Genomic DNA, 20961 nt, shown 5'->3' with positions numbered 1-20961 from the left:
CTTATTGACAGGGCGAGATATAAATATACTGTTGGTACTTGTCAATGTCTCTAGGTATGTACATGTAGCCCTGTAAATACGATGTCCTTTTGTGTTATCTGTTGTTTTATGTTCATGTTGTAACCTACTTGCTGCCATGTTGGACAGGTCTCCCTTGAAAAAGAGATCGATGTTCTCAATGGGACCACCTGGTTGAATAAAGGTTTCAAAATGTTTTATTTAAAATGTTTTTTAAAAATCGCGATAGATTTTGTCAGTCTCACGACGGTATTGAGACATTTATTTACCGCGATATCGCGATATTCGATATATCGTTACATCCCTAAGAAACTGACCCATCTAAAACCCTTTCTTGAAGTATCCAGTACTCAGTTTACACCCCATCTCGAACACGCACGAACACAAACACCCACACACACAGCATCCTTCACACCCACAATTTCTTTGCACACATAGCTCCTAGCACACTGAAACACATCACACACACAACAGCCCTCAGCGCTTATATCCTCTGATTTATGGTTGTTTAATATACAGGAATATTAAGCGCGCGTAGGTGAGGATCCCTGTCGGCCAGCAGCATATTAATGGGTCCCGCGGAGCCTTGCTGACACCCTGTTTGTCATGTCGGGGCCCCGGCCCCTGCTCCGGATGCGCCCTATCCCATGCACACACATGAATACCTATGATACCTATGCATAAGTAATGGGACAGCTCCCTGACTTCCATCGCAGGTACTGAGGCTGATGGAAGACAAATCAGAGCAAGAAAGATGCAGGGAGGAAATAAAAAGTGGAGGGAGAGATATGCAGTGAGGAATATCTAAACGCTCACATGGTGACGCTAATTTGTGCTCATGACTCTATCTGAGTTTTGCATTTATGATTATTAATGTTTTGACAATCGGTTGCATTAGACAAAATGGTTCAAAATAAATATAACTGGAGGAAGCCTTTGGGAGTCTGATCAGTGATGTTGTAAGTCCAAGCGAAAAGTGGAATAATATATTAAAAATAAATTAGAGTTAAGTCAAAAAAAGGCCATTTTAAATCAGTATTTTGCTATGGTTTAAGACAAGACAACAGTGGCTGCTTTGTATCAAGCTAAACATAATATTATTTGTTGTTCGGTATTTTAAAACTGTGAAGGAGAGGAGACAGTGAAATAATCAGCCTTGTATCAGTGGAGTACACGTTGCATCCTGTTCTTTGTTTTTGTCAAAATATTTTCTTATTTTACATGGGTGCCTGTCATCAACTTTCCAATTGATGTTAAGAAAAAAATAATGGAACTTCAAATTGAATTCTCAGTATCACAAATACCTCTCTTAGGCTCTGTCTTTAAGATGATACACAGGTTAAGGAAATATTAGGCCGCTCAGTGAAGCATGTGATACAAGACAACTTCTAGCGAGCATAAAAAGAAAATCATGCCAGTGGGAGCCGTTCAGATACGGCACGCTTCATCAGCTTTAGTGAATGATGTGCTAATGGGTCAAAGCTTAGTGGGATGTCGCTTTTTTATTTTTCTCAAGGAGTCTTCACTGAGAGCTGTGATGCTACAGTGCATACCAAGAAGCAACATTTTTACAGGACGGCATGTCTGTTTGTGTGAGGCTGCCAGGCTCAATCACCACTGTGTGAGTGTATGGAAAACAGATAATGTGTGTTTGCCTTGTTGTGAATTTGTTTTCCTTTAATGCTGTTTGAGACTCAGTAACTACAAATGATTAATTTAGGGATTAAAATAGATTTTTGTAGACACATATTAATCTTATGTTTTTATATTTACATGATGAACACCAGTATTTGTAAAAATTGAACTGATAGATGTTAGCTGCTAATGGCATCTGGTTAAATGTTGTTTAAGGTCACAGTTCACATTTCCAGATTCACTTAGTTTTAATTGCTGGAATTAAACCTGTGACTATGTTAACAAAATGTTTACAGTTAACAGCTTAATCTACTCTCATAGTTGATGCAATAACATTATTATGTTGTATTGGAAAACCTTGGATGTTACACACTGGCTCAGAGGTAAGCTATGTATTCTTGTTTTTGTTACCAGTTTTAGATAAATCAACTAATCTCTTAGTGTTTGGACACTGTGTTCTGTATATTACTCTGATATTGGACCGTCCGCCTTTTCACCTTGTTTCGCTGCCTTCTCTGAACTTTAAAGCACAATAACGACATCTTGACTGCTACCACCCTCACTGCAAACTGCACACACTGTCCTAAAGGTTAGCACACTTTTCAACAAACAGGAAGGACTTTGAGCAACACCAGAAAGGCAAAAGTAAACATTCAAAAAATTACAATTTGAGTCACATTTGGTTTCCAGTCGATATCCTGAATTCACATGTTTCTGCAAGCTGCTGTGTAATGGAATGAAAAGATTGTAATAACAAGCACATGACCCCAAACCTCCTTTTCCTTTCCAATGCTTTTGTCCACACACTTTTTTAAAGATCAAATGACAGCTTCTCCCTCTTGCCTTTGGCCTTCTGAACACCTTTTGGGGTTTGTTCATGAATATATGTATGTGTTTACCAGGTGTGTGTGTGTGTGTGTGTATGTGTGTGTGTGTGTGTGTGTGTGTGTGTGTGTGTGTGTGTGTGTGTGTGTGTGTGTGTGTGTGTGTGTGTGTGTGTGTGTGTGTGTGTGTGTGTGTGTGTGTGTGTGTGTGTGTGTGTGTGTGTGTGTGTGTGTGTGTGTGTGTGTGTGTGTGTGTGTGTGTGTGTGTGTGTGTGTGTGTGTGTGTGTACTGAGGTGTGTCAGCCATTCTGTACAGGACGTCTTTACTGCTTGTGGCAGGAGTTGCTCACTGGAGCTTCTGGCCCCTGACAGAGTGCTGCAGGGCCTGTCTTGCCCCCGAGCTGAAAACTACCGCCAGCATAACAAATCAAAAGCTATCCCCTCCCCACCTGTGTCAGCTGGAAAATGACAGGCCAGGACATTCTGCCCAGCGGCCATTCACAATTAACAGCAATTAATTACACTGCACATGGCAGCTAAAGGGGGAAGAAGCCTCAGGAGAGATTTTAGTCAGACTGTCTTTGCTCTACATCACCCTCCCAGGGTCTTATTTCTTTAACACATTAACTTTTCTCAATTGTGTATGATCATTCCAGGAGCCAAGGGATTTTTGATTCAGTTCAAATAAAAACATTTGAAGAATTTGGTTTATGTATCTGAAACCGTAAGAATAGCAACACCTACTTTTAGTAAAAAACTGAAACAATTTGCAGATTCTTTTAAAGGACAATGTTATAACTTTACTCTTCAGTCGACAAATTAATAACTGTTTCCTCTAGCTTTAAAATCCCCTATATTACAAGATAACCTTCAGGTAAATGTATTTAATCCAGAATTAGGGATTTCAGTATAAAACCTGTCAACTTGTGCTGACAAAAGTTGATTTTAAATATTATCTTTCCGTTAGAAGAATGTTTCTTCCCCTGCAGTACTGTCTCTTCTGGATAACAGTGTTTGAACAAGCTTCTGAGCCACGTTCAAATTAAACAAAGAGGCCTCGAACCGGCCGGCCAAAAGTATCATCATTACCATTCTCGCCCTGCCGCCAAGTTTAATATTTTATCTATTACGCTGTCTGGCAAGTTTAAGTGCACAGCAGCTACAAAATACCCCCTAACTCCCCCTGACCCCATCCAAAATACTAATAAGCAATGTTGGATTTCACCGCTTTGGTAGTAATGAAAGGTTTCTTTTCACAAAGTTCTTGCTATACATTTGCGAGAACGATATTACTGAGATGTTCATTGTTAAGCTTTTAAATAAATATAACCTTCTCCTTTCATACAGGCAATTATATTGTCAGAGTAAGTATCAACCTTTTCTGAATGGTGGAAAACGTCAATTTGTGAGGAACTATTCACATGCAAATTGATCATGGAAGAACATTTTCACTCTGAGTTGAATAAGAAAAAGTGAATGTGTTATGATTATCTGTGTTGAAGTGGAAATTCATGGAAAAATACTAGCTCTACCACTCTACTAAAACTTTTAAATCACTGCGTAGTTTAAGTCCAGAAGCAATCAACCTCCGATTTTTGATGCTTCTTGTTAAAATGTCCATCCCTAGCTTTCAGTAATTGCAAAATGGAATTATATCTTGAAATATATAAAACGTAGCACAAACTCAGAAAAATCTGCTTTTCCAAGATGCTTACTGTATTGCTCTGGATCATATTTTCGTGGTGTTTGCCATGAAAACCCAAAAATAGACATATTAAGTGGTGAAATTGAATCATTCATATAAAACAGTAGGTTTAACTTTAAAGAGATACATTTTTACCCAGATTAAAATATAAAAAGATTTATGGTGAGTAAGTATTTCCTATTTTAAACTACTTTATCCTTTTACTCTACTACAGTACAAAAACATACTTTTTACTACTCTACATTTAATTGACAGCATAAATCAATACAGTTGTTTTTTACAGATACATACAAATTATATTGTTACATTTAAATTAACCAATAGTTTATAACAGTAAATATTAGCTCCACTTCAACCATATACAACAGTAAAATGGTATCAATAATAATATTACAAGTATGTGACTCAGGAGGCATTTTTGTCTGAATTATGAATCCTTTTGCGTTTGAGGTACATTTTCCTGATTATTTCTCATTCTAACCTTATGTTTCAAATGAAATCACATTAAATGACAGAAGCAAAACACCAAACGACTTGTAATCTCAAGTCATTGTGTCTTGAGGCAAACACCAACTGTGAAAATGTAAACAAGATGCTGCATACCTTCTAGCTTCATGCCGACGGTGAGGCACTTCTGGAAGCGGCAGTACGGGCAGCGCTTCCTCTGGGTCTTGTCAATCTGGCAGCTCTGGTTCTCTATACATGTGTAGCGCTTGTTGTTCTGGACTGTGCGCTTGAAGAAGCCCTGCAGAGAGAACCAATTAAGACGTCAACCTGCTTGACCCCTGCAATGCGATGGTAATTGGCCCATTCACACTCCCAGACAGATGGAGAGGGTAGGCTTAATAGACACACACGCACGCACACACACGCACGCACGCACACACACACACACACACACACACACACACACACACACACACACACACACACACACACACACACACACACACACACACACACACACACACACACACACAGGGTGAAGTTTTTGTAGCTACACTTCAAATGATGTTGTGATGCTTACGGACACACACACACATGTAGAATATAAAGCTGGGCATGAAAACAAACTTATCACTTTAAACAAATAACAAAAAACATAGATTATCTGCTTATCTACTTTACACAGTCTTTTTCTGCCTACACTACTTTTATAAAAAGTATGAAATGTAAAATGTGTCCCGTAAAAATTACATCGCTATTCTCACTATTAAAAATATCTCAATAAATCCTGGAAAATAATTTAAGGGGAAAGCATATTTTCAACTTTCCACTTAATTATTGAAAAATATGAGCACAGGAATCCAATAAATTATATCCATAATACACAGTTCCGGGATTACAGAGATTCACCTGTAACATGGAATTAATTATAGGCAGCAGCAGTGAAAATCAAACGAAGGGAAAATGGTATTAACGTATTCTAGATCCATAACCTAGGAGGAGAATCCTTAAACCGGGTCTTTAAAAAAAAAAAAAAAAGAACGTACTGCTATCAATATCTCACCAAACCCCAAATTTAATTGACAATCTGCATTGCCTGATCCGTCCCCCCCAAAAAATCCACAGCACTCGGTTTTGGATTATTGATTTCTCAGTGCTAAAAAATCCATGCTTTAGAGAGATCTTTCTCTCCAATTTTCCATTTAGTGCACAGCATACAGTACGCTATAAAAATCTGAACCAAACTGGATTCTTACATGCTTTAAAAACCACGTCTGGAGATTAAGCGGTCAACATCCCTGAAAAGCTTTAATTTGACTGGCAGTTCAAACTATGAAAAGGCAATCGCCAAGGCGCATTTGTATTTATAAAGAAATTGCTGACATTGTGCCTCTGTCTGTTGCCAAAGAATGTTTCTCATTTTAATTTCTCACAGTTCAACATAAGATCTATGTTCCTCACAATAATTCTAAATGATTTGCTGTAAAGTAGAGACAAGCTATTTTAACATGTAATGTCCAATATCATTTTTAAATTATCTTGATTTTCCTGACTTTGAAATTCCGAAAAAGACCAGAAAACTGCTTCAACTACACGTCAATGCGGGCCGGTAAGGAAAGATATAATGCATATCACCACTTTATCTCCTCTGATCCTTGTCTCCTATTCTCTATACCTAATTTGCTTTGTGATCTGTCTAACTTTAAAATGACAAAAATGTAAAATCCTTTACCCTCAACTTTCTTTACTCATTTTCATTTCTCCTATCAATTTTTTGTTATTTTTACTACTCTGCCGATCTATTTTTTGTAGATGTCCACTGATCAATATGACTGACCCTTGACCTTCTCTTTAGTCTCTTGTAATGTCAGAATTTGAGGATTACAACATTATTATTATTCTGCTGTTGCTCTTTCAGCTCAGTCTCCCAAAATGAAGACTGCTGGGAACGTGCCTGTTTGTGTACAACGAGCACCATGAAGCCGGTTCAGCTTGTTGTTGTTATTCCAGCAGGTATGATGTGGGACCATGTTTACTTTATGTAGGCTGGTGTAGTATGGACCAACACTCTCTGCTGGGAGGATTATAAGGAGGTTTCTCTTTCTGCATGTGTTTGTAGGTGTGTGTTACTTAGCCAAAAAATTGCATGTTAACCAATAATCCCCAAAATCTGCAACAAATGTGTCCTATTCACAACTGCGTTTTTGGGGATTGATAGGTAAAAGGTTATGAATCTTACTCCGGTGCTGCATTACAAATCTGAGCCGAGGTACTTTCATACAACAACAAAACTAAAATATAACCTATAACTCCAGTTTCCATCAGCTGCACTGACACTGCCTGGCTGATAGCGAATATTCAATATACAGGAGTCTGTGTATTATCAACACACACATCTGACAAACATACTTTTACTGAATAAAGTGCCTGCGTTTTAAGAGAGAATCAATGAAGCGCTTCAGGTAATTACCAATAGCTTTCATGTTTCAACAAGGATGTGCAGCATTTCATAAAAGACTTCTTCATCTACATTCTGCATGCACACGCACAGCGTTTCAACTAAACTTGGAAATATGTTTGTGGATTGGCTCTCCAACGCAAGCCTGTGCTGAGGCTGAAAAGCAGCAGAGATGCCACTGACGTCTCCCGTCAAGCAAGTGCTTAGCATCTCAAGGTCATAATATGGGATACAATCTATAACATCTGCTTTGAATAATTACCACATAGGCAAGAAATGTGTGCTGCAGCATTAATACTGTGAGCGGCCAATTTTACACTGAATATTGTTAACACAGAGACATTTGTCTTAGCTTAATTTTGTGAGGACAGTTTTGTAGGGCAAACACAAAAACTTGGGTAAAGCCTATTAGCTCAGTGTTGAGGAGAACAAGGAAATAGGCCGAAAGGGACAAACAGGTTGTTGATAGAGCTCAAATAATATCAGCAACAGCTTGCTTTGTGGTAGCCTTATCACTGTGTACGGAAACATTTTGCAACCAGACAATGTTGCTCTTCCAATAATTAACCTGTGATGAGAGTTTTGGACGGTAAAAGGCTTGTGTAAATAGAGACTGTATTATTGTGTACTTTGCTTCCTGGGTCAAACCCACACACCCCTGCCTCCTGTGTTTGACGGTTGCAAAAATGACAAAAACCCCTTCCAAGCCTTTCACTACTTTACAAAATCCTCTGACCCTCACAGGAAAAGTGTTACATCACTTGTCACAACAATATTTCACCCTTGGCCTCTTTGCCTTTGGTTTTCCTGTAATGTTAATGACAAGGAACTGAATCTTAACAGAAGAGTTACACTTGTTACAAGTCACTCTGGACAAGAATGCAGGCTGAATGCCTAGTGTGCACAAATACAACTGCTAAGAATGCACCACCACAGATAAATAGAGACACTGAAATAAAGCTGCCATAATGAAATACAAGAGCCACAGTATTACTATCTACAAAGTGTATTTTAAATGTGGACAATGCAAAATCATGCCCACCTGACACTGACTTTGATGCACTACAGGAACTTTAAAGTGAAACCAATAATTAGGCAACTATATTACTGAGAACTCACTAAACAATTTGAATCACTAGGAACATTTGAAATCTCAAGCAGATAGAGGAAGGTCACCATGCACTCAAAACATCATTATAATAGGGAGGAGAATGAGCGCACTAACCTTGCAGCTCTCGCAGGTCAGTAGTCCGTAGTGATAGCCTGAAACCTTGTCTCCACAAACGGGGCACATCTCGTCCAAGTCTTCGTCATAGGAGTAGTCCATCATTTTTAACTGGTGGGCTGTGCATGAGATGCGGACACACAGAGAGAAGTCTATTTCAGTGCTGAGCAATCTCTTTTCCAAAGCAGACTTTCATCCATCAAAATGAATCACGGGGAACCACGCGATGCAACTGGACGAGCATTTTTTTAAAGTTCTGTTGGACTTGTAGAGTTTTAATTTGAGGAGAGGAAGACGATGAATCGTCGATTTTGGAATGAGTTGAAAGGACTCAACCATGTATTTCTCCTTGCTGCTACCCTCTCTTCTACATTCGTTGCAGACAGGAGCCAAAAAATAAAAAAGCGCATGAAAGTGAGCCTCATAAATATGCATGCATCTAAGTCGTGAAATCGCTGGGGGAAATGGAGAGGTATTAGAGTTAAGGATTGGAGGAGAAAATGTTACCGCCCACAGACAAATGAAGACACACAGAGAATCCCTTATCTCTGCAGGCGAGGAGAAAAAAAACATTCAAAACCTACTTGAACCAATATTATTTCTCCTTCTCGAAGAATAACTCGCAATGCTATAGGCCAACTGCTTTAGTTTATTTTATGTATTTTGGTGGTGCAAAAGCAGAGGCAGCATTCAATGACTTTCTGCGTGCGCTGGAAACAAAATGCAGTTTTACGAGCTTTCAATATAGGCTAATTTGACATTTTTGTACACAATCTACCACTGTTATAAAACACATTTAGCAATTAGTTAAATCCCATAACAGTGGCCTATTTTCCCATGTATTTGTATTTATATTAAAGACTGAATATATACTTCCATTCGAATAGTATTTCGATGGGTCTGTTGAAGCCCCTTTGCCTTGCGTATATAAATAGTTGCATGATAAGACTGTGTGTGACAACGCTAAGCAAACATTCAGGCTGACTTTTACAACGCTTACAAAAGCCTTTATGGTTCTAATCATGAAAAGCATGCCATGGATCAAACAGGAAAACCTCAGTGTATGGCTGTAAAAGTGGAAATATTGTGTCAACTAGTCGCCCTCCAAGGCCTTCACATAAATTACTGCTCTATTTCAGAATCCCCTCATCTGCTCACTGATACCTATGAATTAGACATGATTTCTGGTTTGTTAACGCGTTGCCCTGCTGGGATCCGCACTGCATATTCCAGCTGAAGCAACAAGTTCCACCGAGCTGCCGGTGTTTCCACAGAAGCTCTAAGCAAACTCCATTTCCGAACTTTATTCTGCCTTTAAGCGCAGAAAAAAAACATTTGTAGAGCTGTTATCATTACGCACGGCAGCTGTAGATTTAGACGTAAAGAAAAATGAACATTGATGAGGCATTGGTTGCAGCTATCAGTGGACGAGGCCGTGCTAAATAAAAACAAAACGAGCTCTTGAATTGTAAATGGTCCTAATGACAGAAATACATAATTTTTTTCAGCAATATATTTTCTGAGTTTTGGATCAAATCTTCCATACAATTATACATTATACTGCTGCTATGTTCCGCTCATTGGCCTTTAGAAAGATGCATTGCCTTCTATCTGTTTAAAAAAACAAACAAGAAAATGCACAATTGTTTAAAGTAAAGATGTGGCTAAATTGAGTTTAGTTGAACTCTCCTGCATCCCTGCTTCCTAAACAAGCGGAGGTTTGCGCACAGTGTGTGCAGGTTAAATTGCTTTAGAAGGCGAATAAACAAACTCACCTGCTAGCTCTCACCTCGACGGCCACTTGCTTGAAACTAATTTCCAAAAGCTACGACATTTGTCCCTATGCACTTTCCAAGAGAAAGGCTCTTTCAGTCAGAGCTACCTTGTTTTTAGCCTTGCGTATAATTTAGATAACGGGCTCTCTAACAAGCCACTCCTTGTCTTGTGAGTGTGTATTATCAATGGTCATAAACCAGGACCGGGCTAATTGATTGCCCGTTTATATTACTGCGGAATGACGTGAGGGGAATAAGTGGCACGTGAGTTTATATTGGCAAAGGAGTCAGTCCATTTGTACATGTTCTCTGATTTATGTGGATGTTTTGAAACAGATCAAGAAAAATGTAGGCATGCCGTATGGAATAATACCCACAAAAAACGTTTTGATTTATTTTTTTATCAAATAGGCTACTGTAGGTTTTTTTAACCCTTTTTTCGCGCGGAGATTTAAGGCAAATACATATTATACAAAAGAGATAAGTAAAGTAATTGGAAGAAAATCAGATGAAAAATGTTTGGTTTCCTATTCAACATCATTTTGAAATTCAATTCATTTTAGGCCATTTATAAAAAAAAACAATTAGAGAACAAAAAATGGTTAGAAACACAAAAGGATAAATTAGTTTGATGTCTATTTTTTTAACAATGCTTACAGAATTTGTGTTAGATCACAAGACGAAAGTTTACTGTCCCGAGGTCAAATTTAGACAAGAGAAAATCATGTTATGAAAACTCTAAAATTGTCCTCTACAGTTTTTTTTTCTTCTGACTTTTATGTTGGCAACATTTATCTTCTCACTACTTTTTGTATAAAGACTAAATCAGGAGTTTATTCTGCGTATGCTGCCTACATTAAGTCATTTGAATTATTTTGTATTATTAAACCACATACATTAAAAGGCTAAATACACAATGCTCTGTCTCACAGTGTTAACTCACCAGGCGCCCGAGCACTTCCAGCATGCAGTGACAGCTGGGTGTCATAATTTTTTGATCGTCAAACGTTACACATGTGTCCAGGTTTGATCTGGATTGGTGGGTTACTTATTATATTTTATAATAGGCCTAATATAAATATTACAACAACATATCAGAAGCCTATCCTCAACAACATTCATTGAAATTCCAGAACAGTTTACAAATGACCAAATTGAACACGTTCCTCATTCAATAATAAGGCTATATTGGCTATATGACCGGTATTTTTGTAATTGTCCGCAGAAATGTTTTGGATTTACGCGTGTCCAAAACTTTTCTGTGACACTGAGGCACGCACCAAGAACTTGCAGTCCATTTATGTTTCGTAAATAAAGAGGACGCTTATTAATCTGCCATGTAGTCTTACGAGATGTAAATGAATGACAGTTCTTACCTTGCATATTCCTTGGCATACGCCCTTGTTCTCCATACGATCGAGTGATTCCGAGTGATTCCGTATCGACTTTAGGCAGCATGTCAGCGCTGCCGGCCTGAGCTGCAGAGTCCGCACCGCTCGGCGGGACACCTGGACGTGAGAAGCAGATGTTCCCACATAAACCCCTCAAAGAGTCCCAAATGTGTTTGTTTTAAATCTCTATCTCTTATGTATAACTATCTCTGTCTTCCAATTATTGGACCATGTTGCGAATATGAAGCCTGATTCAAACGAGTCAGGCTGTCTTCAAACGGCCGGGCTGCATAGCCGGTGCTTGTCTGATATAATTTAAGTTTACTTATCTAATTTCTCGTAAATTGCACTTGCGCACAAAACTGAAATACTAACGTAGAACACAGACGCGTGGTTTGTTCGGTACTTATTAAGGAACAGTTCACGCTGAGTAAAGGAATCAGTCTCTTACTCAAACGAGAAATCTGCAGTGTCCGTAATAAAATACGATAGTAAGTTTCCCTGTAGCTCTTCCAACAGTCTTTTTTAGCGCGTCACCCATTAAAGTGGGTCCTTCAGTGTAACTTTCAGCCTTTAGCAGAAGAGAACGTGCCGACGGCGCCGCCCCCTCTTGTGCGTAAAGTCGGAATCGGTGTGTCGGTCGGACAGTCTGGAGATGTGGAGACCTCTCATCCTCCTCCTCCTCGCGGCTTTGTTTACTCCTCTCTCTCCAATCCGGGGCGCATGCGGTCGTCTGACATCATCTCTCTCTGACCCAATCAGGCGAGGAGACCGGGAAACATCGCCTCAAACCCTCCAGTTCCATCTCTCAGCTGTTTAATCCTGTTAATGATGGACTTTACAGGCGGAGGGAGCACAAGGAAATCAAACGAGGTGATACAACTGTATGTGAGAGCAGACTCCCCGTGAGCGCAGAGGCAACGCGCGAGGTATGTATTTAGATCACACTGCAGCACATGCACGCACACAGACACACGTGCCGGGTGTGCACGGTTCTATCATGTAAAGTTGTTTTCTCTCTATCAATTCCTTATCTTTATCTTTGCGTTGCATGTACTTTATTGCAATATTGTTTACCTCAATAATCCATTTAAGAATCATGTTATGTGCTTCTGTGGTCATCAAATAATCCCACTGACCATTCAAATCAAATAAAATGTAATAAGCTCTCTTTCTTTCTGTCTGTCTGTCTGTCTTTCTTTTCTTGAATTCTTACTCTAGAACAAGGCTCTTTCATTTTATAATTCCAGTAAAGGACATACATGTCTGCATTCAACCCATATTAAAAAAAAAAATAATACTTAACCTGTGTTCAATGTTATGGAAAACGTGAGCAGAGCCGGCCTCAGGCTCAAAACGGCCTTTATGTTCGGATCAAACAGCCCCTTACGCAATAAATTATACTTTTGCTTCTGAATTATTAGCAGTAATTGGCTGAACAGGGATCAATTAGTGATCTAACGTCAGGCTCGGGTTATTCAGTCTTTTACAAATACACAAAGACAATAAGTGTACGTCCACGTCCCATTAAAGCCCCCCTCCAAGCGTTCGAACATCAAAACACACACTTTTTTTTAGTTCACAGACACAGTGTATCCGTATCATCAGTCGGTACCCCAGTCACAAGTGCAGGGTCGAAGAGGGCGCGCACACACAGGATTGTGCAAACAGTTCCGCACTTAAAAGTAACAGGAGGATCCGTGTAAAACGAGAACAGAGAACAATACATTTTCAGAATTGAGTATATAAAATGATTTTGTGGAGGGAAAATACGAACAAAGCATGGGAAAATGCTTTGATCGTATTTTATTTTTGTGTATTTATGTATTTCATTCATTCAAACTTTCTTTATAATTATCAGTAAAGGCAACATTTATTTTGCAATCGAAATATTAACTATCTCCGGGAGAGTCAACTAATTATGGTAAACGTATACTCACAACCAGCCTAATCTTGTACATCTTTATTGAAAAGCAGGCCAATTACAATTTTATAATATTTAGAATAAAAAACAGAGCTCTACCTGTTGCTTTTCATTTGAACAGCATAGGTTGAATGCAGCCCATTCATGATATGTTTTATCAATGCATGAGATATTTGGTTATCCAGTAAAATGATACCCTAGTATTGCTGTGAAACTCAGTCATAAAACAGTCTTCCACTGTTTGAAACATGTTATCCCTATCTTTTATATGGGTGTTCTACATCTGCCTTTTCAATAAGATGAGCTTGCTAAATGTGGCAACATTGGCTTTTCATTTCAGTATCATCAGCTGCAGCTTTAGATACAAGTCAAACCGGTCCTCTTCCCCTCTTTTTGTTCAGTGATTTCTCACTAAAGTGTTTTAGATGTCTCATTACTGGAAATGTCCCATTTCACCACAGTGTAATAGCTTCTCTAACACAGCGGAATGGTTAAATAAAGGGATTGCATTTAATTACAATACTTTATTTGTTCATTTAAAAAAAATACAAGAAACACGCTGCGACCTTTTTTGTTTTCAATAAATAAAATATTATCCAGCTCTCATACCAGTAACCCATCCTCCCTTTAAATATATAAACTCATACAGCTTTTTCTTTTAAGTCATTTGAAGACCAGCACATCAACAGCGTTGTCTGTTTGCAGAAAGTTCCACCAATCAGCAACATACTTTTAAAGCTGGTGTATGATTGGTTTAAGATGGGTCACTTGCAGGCAGTGTCGTCTGGAGTTAGAGAGTGAGGGGGGGATGCAGCTTAGGTTATAAAATGGCACTGAGACTGATAAGGCCTTCTGTGGCAAGATAGCACTGCTGGAATGATTAACCTGTATGGAGAGAGAGAGAGGCAGAGAGAGAGAGAGAGAGAGAGAGAGAGGCAGAGAGAGAGGGGCAGACAGAGATGTGTATAGTGGGTGCTGTGGTGAAATATCATGAGGTGCACAGAAAGACGGAAAGGATAAGAGACAGGTCAAGAGGTTCAAACACAAAAAGACAGACTATACGCACACTATGCTCTCAAGTTTCTTTTTATTAATTAATTCATAACTACAATAAATTCATTGACATGCAAGACTGAATTCCAACAGACTAGAGAGAGGGAGAGAGAGAGAGAGAGAGAGAGAGAGGGAGAGAGAGAGAGAGAGAGAGAGAGAGAGAGAGAGAGAGAGAGAGAGAGAGAGAGAGAGAGAGAGAGAGAGAGAGAGAGACAGCTACTTACTTAAGTGGTACTTTATTGACTTCGACACAGTTTACAGTTATGGGTGGTAAAAGTCACATCAAAAGAAAGGCAAAGTCATGCCGACACTGTCACTCAAACTTTGGACTAATCCGCAGCCACGTTTCACTTCCATGTTTGGATTTATCTGATTGGCACACATGCACACACACACACACACACACACACACACACACACACACACACACACACACACACACACACACACACACACACACACACACACGCGCGCATGCACACACACACACACACACACACACACACACACACACACACACACACACACACACACACACACACACACACACACACATACGCACTCACACACTTACACACACTTACACACTTACACACCTACACACACACACACACACACACACACACACACACACACACACACACACACACACACACACACACACACACACACACACACACACACACACACACACACACACACACACACACACACACACACACACACACACACACACACACACCTTGATTACACGTTCAGATACAACATCACAGGCTGTAAACACATAATTGCTGTTTTATTATATTATTGTAACACACACTCTCTATTCATAACAGGAAATCACCTAACCACCCCCTAACACACACACACAAACACACACACGCTTAGCCCAACACCCCTATCCCCTGCCCCCACCCACACACACACACACACACACACACACACACACACACACACACACACACACACACACACACACACACACACACACACACACACACACACACACACACACACACACACACACACACACACACACACACACACACACACACACACACACACACACACACACACTCACGCACACACCTCTGTCTTCTGTTTGTAGATGTAATGTAAACAGCCATTCACTCTAAAAATACACCAGCACCGGGCTTACAGCATGAACTGATAGAGCAAAACAAAGAAGGTGGCGGTGTGACACAAACATAGCGTGACTGATGTAAATAAAACAAAGAAAACGATAAAAGGATGCAGCACTGTTTTTCTAGTGTGTAGTTAAAATTGCAACAAGTAATGCAGATGTGGATCATAATACCATGTCTTCAACAGAGTGAATGGAAAGTACAACATGAAAAACGTATAATTGCATTAACCGGACCTGATTTCTGGCCACTTGAGGGCTGTACAATAAGCTGTAAACAAAACAAAAGTTGATGTTGAGCAACAATTTCCTTTGGACACATGGGAAAATACAGTCTTGGATTTATCTTTTTCAGCATTTGGTTGATATTTTGAAAACCTTTTTGCATGAAAAGAATACTGTGAAGTTGGTCTACTTTTTTTGTCTATTTTTGTTTGACAAACGATGACATAGTAACCATCAGCATGGCAGACATAGCCCATTCACTCTGCTGAACAACAGGCTCAGTTAGTCTAACCTCTGTTCTTCCATTTTATTGAATTGTAATAAAGCTAAACTGAGATTTCATTTGGTCCTTTGTTAAAAAATCTTCTGTCTATCTATTCTGCTATAGGACAAATGTAAACATATAAAATAAGAATTATATTGTCTATATTATTCTCACAGTGTCGTTGCTGGATACTTGAAAAAGCATTTTCATATTACTTTCATTTGCGAAAAAAGATTTTCTGTAAAACGATGGTCAAAATATTAAGAGAAAGATTTAAAATCTTAAAATATACTATGTTTGGGCATAACTCTTGCTTGATGCAGTTGTCTCATTTCTGATTGTGAATCCCCAATTCCACAGTAAATCTCATATCCCTTTAACTTTCTATTGTGCCCCCAGGTCAACTGCTGTTACCTGCTGGTCTCAGGTCGTAGCTGTAAACAGTCACTGGATTATCGGAGGAAACTGAGTCGGTCAACACCCAGTGTTGACATTTGGTCTTAGGAGATAAACCTCACAAGGGATCAAACAAAGACTGGCCCTTTTGACTGAAGAGAGGAGTGTGTGTTTGTGTGTGTGCATGCATGTTATTGTGAAGAGGTTTCAGTGTTGCAAGTTTGCTGCCGACAACCTAAAGTGGAAGGACGGTGATATTGTCTGAGGGGTTTGGTTATCTCCATGTCAAATGGCAGAGGAAACCTAAAAGGGCGGTATGCCGGAGAACACACAGGCACACATCTTTTAATGATTTTAACTCCTGCAAAAAGTCGAAATAGGGTTATAAATATATAAATAATAAACATGTGTTCAAAATATTTCAGACTTCACTAGTCGTTGGCTCAATTAAAAAAATGTTAAGAAAAACACAAATAGATAATTATCTTGTATTTTAATCTTTGATGGTAAAACATTTACCGTCAGCTTGTATTTAACTAAAATATGTTTGTTTTTTTAAATACGCACAAGATCATTTTCTTTAATATATGTTACATGCAGTAGCACACGTAAAGGAGTGGAATGATGCAGGCATGAGATGAGAGGTTAATACAAATACTGTGGGCTCATGTGACATAGAGCAGGTCAAGGCTTGGCACTTCCTCATGTCTGATGAAATGTCAATCACATTGAAGTACGGGATGGTAAAATGCATGGCTAAGAAAAAGGGTGAGGAAGAAGGGGAGCATCAGAGGAGTGAGGGAGGGAGGGAATAGTGGGCCACCATTGTAATGTTTCTGACAGAAGTTGGGAAGAGGAGAAGGGGATAAAAGGGGAACATCTACACAGAGTTTAATGCGCTAACATCTCTGACAGAAGGATGGAGAGAGAGAAGCTGCCATTCCACTGACCTGTCCAACACAGCAAGGGAAAGTATGCAGCTTTATCTTCATTTATTCTTTATAATTGTAACATGGATTACTAAATGAATGTATTGTTACCAAACAAAACACAATAAATCACTGAGTGGTCTGACAGGTTCAGTGAATATGTGAATCATATGTTATTGCCTTCAGAGTCACCAGATCTCAAAGCAGTTGAACACTTATGGGAGATTTTTGACTGAGATATACCAAAAAAAGCACATGGGACTCCAACACTTATCCCCAAACTTTGGAAAGACATTCATGACTACAAGTCAGATTGGTCATTTGTGGCCTTTCACATCTAGATCTAGGACATCAGGTGAATCCCATACATTGGGAATGGAAACCCTGATGGAACATTTCAAAGTGAAACGTATACCATCTTATTAAAGTCCTATTTAGATTTGTCTTCTATACTAAATTGTATTTGTCGTTTAAAACTTTGTTTTTATGTTAACCTTTTGTGTTCCATTTGCATTCATGAAATTGAATGTATATTTAATATGGCAGAGAGACAGTGAAAGGGCAGGGAAGGGAAAAAAACAATTAAGGTTGGTGATGTTAACTATAGAATAATAGACTATAAGTAAGGGTTGAGAAGGAAGTGTGAGAAAGTACACACACACACACACACACACACACACACACACACACACACACACACACACACACACACACACACACACACACACACACACACACACACACACACACACACACACACACACACACACACACACACACACACACACACACACACACACACACACACACACACACACACACACACACACACACAATTCACCCTAGTATAAACATTATGCTCGTAGAATGTCCAGGAATATATGCTGCGGTAACTGTGACTCACATAGCCTGACCACTTGGCAATTTTCTCACACACGCGCGCCGCGCACACAAGATTATAATTAATCGTCCTGCTTCTTGGATCATTTCCAAGTACTTCATTAGGAACAGAGGTATAATTGTTGTATCTACTGTCAGACTGTTGCAGCTTTGACCCTTAACTTCCTTTCTACTGTTCCTTTACAGTAATGTAGGCTATTAAGGTATACTATTGGACGGACCGTAAATGGATTTGTAAGAGAGCATCAGGCCAATGCCTAAAATGTAAAAACGGAAAATGAGGATATGAAAGCATTTTCCTATTCACAATATAAATACCAGACACCATGATCCATTTCAGGTTATGTTCTGTAAAAGGAATGCATGGTGAGACCCGAGAGCTGTTGTGCCATCTGTTTTCCTTAATCTGTGTGATGCCGCTTTGAATACCGTGCATTCAAATTCACATTCATACACATACATGCACACAGATGACTCCACAAAGACATGTACACACTCTGTCCCTCTATAGCTCTCTAAACACACACACACACACACACACACACACACACACACACACACACACACACACACACACACACACACACACACACACACACACACACACACACACACACACACACACACACACACACACACACACACACACACACACACACACACACACACACACACACACACACACACACATACACACACACATGCACAAGCACCGTCCAACTGCTAAATCCATTAGCAGGTCATGTAACAGTCATTGTTCATTGCTTCATATGAGCTTCTATTTTCAAGAGCCAGCAGGAAGAGGCGTAGCACTTGCCAACACCATCAGGTGTTCAGGTTGCAAGAAAAACCAAACCAACCATTGGATGAAGTCTTAATGGGAATACAGTATCTGTGTGTTTGTGTGAGAGTCTGTGTTTATGTTGTCATGCGTGCTCACCTTATCTGCCCCTTCACTGTCTTATGTGTGTTTGTTTGTTTACAGCAGGTAGCATTAGCACCAGCAGGTGAAATTCCAAGGATAGCCTGCTCTAGGTGGAGGTTCCCATTAGTGTGGAAGTGAAATACAGCTGCAGAAAGAATGTCAGCTCATTGCATTGTTCTCCTCAGACAGGCATGCAGTTGCTAACATGTATGTTTTAGTGTTCAATCAAATCAAATCAAATCAAGTTGTATTTATATAACACATTTATAAACGATTTTTGGTCGAGCCAAAGTGCTGTACATATAATAAAAATAGCCTACAGTAGAGACACTTTACAGCAAATACAGCACAGATTGTTCAGAATATCAGTATGAGAAAAACGACACCCTCTGTCCTTAGACCCTCACGTCGTACAAGGAAACACTTCCAGAGAAAACACAGTTTACGGGGAAAAATGGGAGAAACCTCAGGGAGAGCAACAGAGGAGGGATCCCTCTCCCAGGACGGACAGATGTGCAATAGATGCCGTGTGTAAATCGAAGAGATAATACATTTTACAGCATATAGACCGAATGTTAGGAAATGCATGTGTCTGTAAGGTGTTGTTCTTTACTACAAAGCGGATGTTTGGCCAGGGCACGAGTGAAACACTTAGAGGCCAGCCCTTTTAGCTAAATGTGATGGATTACTATGGGCTATTAGATGAAATACATGTCCACCATTGCACAATATTTAATTAAATAAAAATGAATGGAACAGCTTACTAGCTTGCTTATTGCTACTATAGCAAACTTGTTTTCAGCTATGTTGCTAACAGCGCAATCATTTGACACAGTTTAGTTACAGACATATTGTTAACAACGACCCCGGGTTTAATTCTTGTCCACAAACTATTTGTCTCAGTTCATCAGTTTAACTTTGCAAGTACATTTTGCGTCCTTAAAGCGTGTTTGATTATGGCCCTTTTAAATTAATGTATGTTGCTGCAATCTTGATGAGTCCGGGTCATAAGTCTGAGCCTAACTTAAAAGATTAAAATATGCAAAAAGAAACACCACTACTATTGGCTGTTAGATGAAAAACAGCATAAACACACCTAAGTTATATTAGTTGTTTTTCTTATTTCTTGTCGACTACCAGATTATTAAATTCCTCTGCCTCCGTAGGCCTCCCAAAATAATAAATTGGAACATTTGAGGGAATGTTAATGAAACATACATCACAGACTACTGATAAAAAACAAAGAATCTTTGAATGGATTTTTCCACCAGCCTCATCATTCACATTCCCTATGGGCCACAGGCTTGGTCATTTGAATACAACAAGGACACAATCCTCTCACTGGGGCAGTTTCAGCCGCCAGGTGAGTGTGCGGTCATTCATGACAGGGGTGCACTTACACATAAACACACACACCTGCAACTATACAATCCCTGTTCTATTTACATTGCTGTTAATCTAGGGGAATCCTGGGTGATTGTGTGGGTTGTTAGCTGCTTTATTCTTCTATCTGAGACACACACACCAACACACACACGTATACACACTTCGACCCTGGGGTCAGTGTGCGGTTGGTTGTAACAGTCTGGATGGTAAAAAGGTGTGTATGAGACGATGGACTGGTCTTACTCTCTCTGCCAATGACGCACACTCAAACAAACACACTCAAACTCACGTCTGTGGTCGCTGAGCGGTCAGTTGCGACAGACACATCGTTTCCCC

General features: G+C 39.5%; 1 protein-coding gene across 1 annotated transcript in view; it reads right to left on the bottom strand.

Moving 5' to 3' along the window:
• The window catches only part of nr5a2 (nuclear receptor subfamily 5, group A, member 2), a 66257-nt gene extending 54081 nt beyond the window's left edge, over window positions 1-12176 (bottom strand). Inside the window, 3 exon segments of the mRNA XM_034081837.2 lie at window positions 4786-4927; window positions 8313-8431; window positions 11464-12176. Coding sequence (XP_033937728.1) covers window positions 4786-4927; window positions 8313-8431; window positions 11464-11545 — 343 coding nt within the window. The 5' untranslated portion in view covers window positions 11546-12176.
• Window positions 12177-20961: the final 8785 nt, after the last annotated feature.

Source organism: Pseudochaenichthys georgianus, chromosome 4, assembly GCF_902827115.2.
Source record: "Pseudochaenichthys georgianus chromosome 4, fPseGeo1.2, whole genome shotgun sequence".
NCBI lineage: Eukaryota > Metazoa > Chordata > Actinopteri > Perciformes > Channichthyidae > Pseudochaenichthys > Pseudochaenichthys georgianus.
This window is presented reverse-complemented; position numbering and strand designations above follow the sequence as displayed.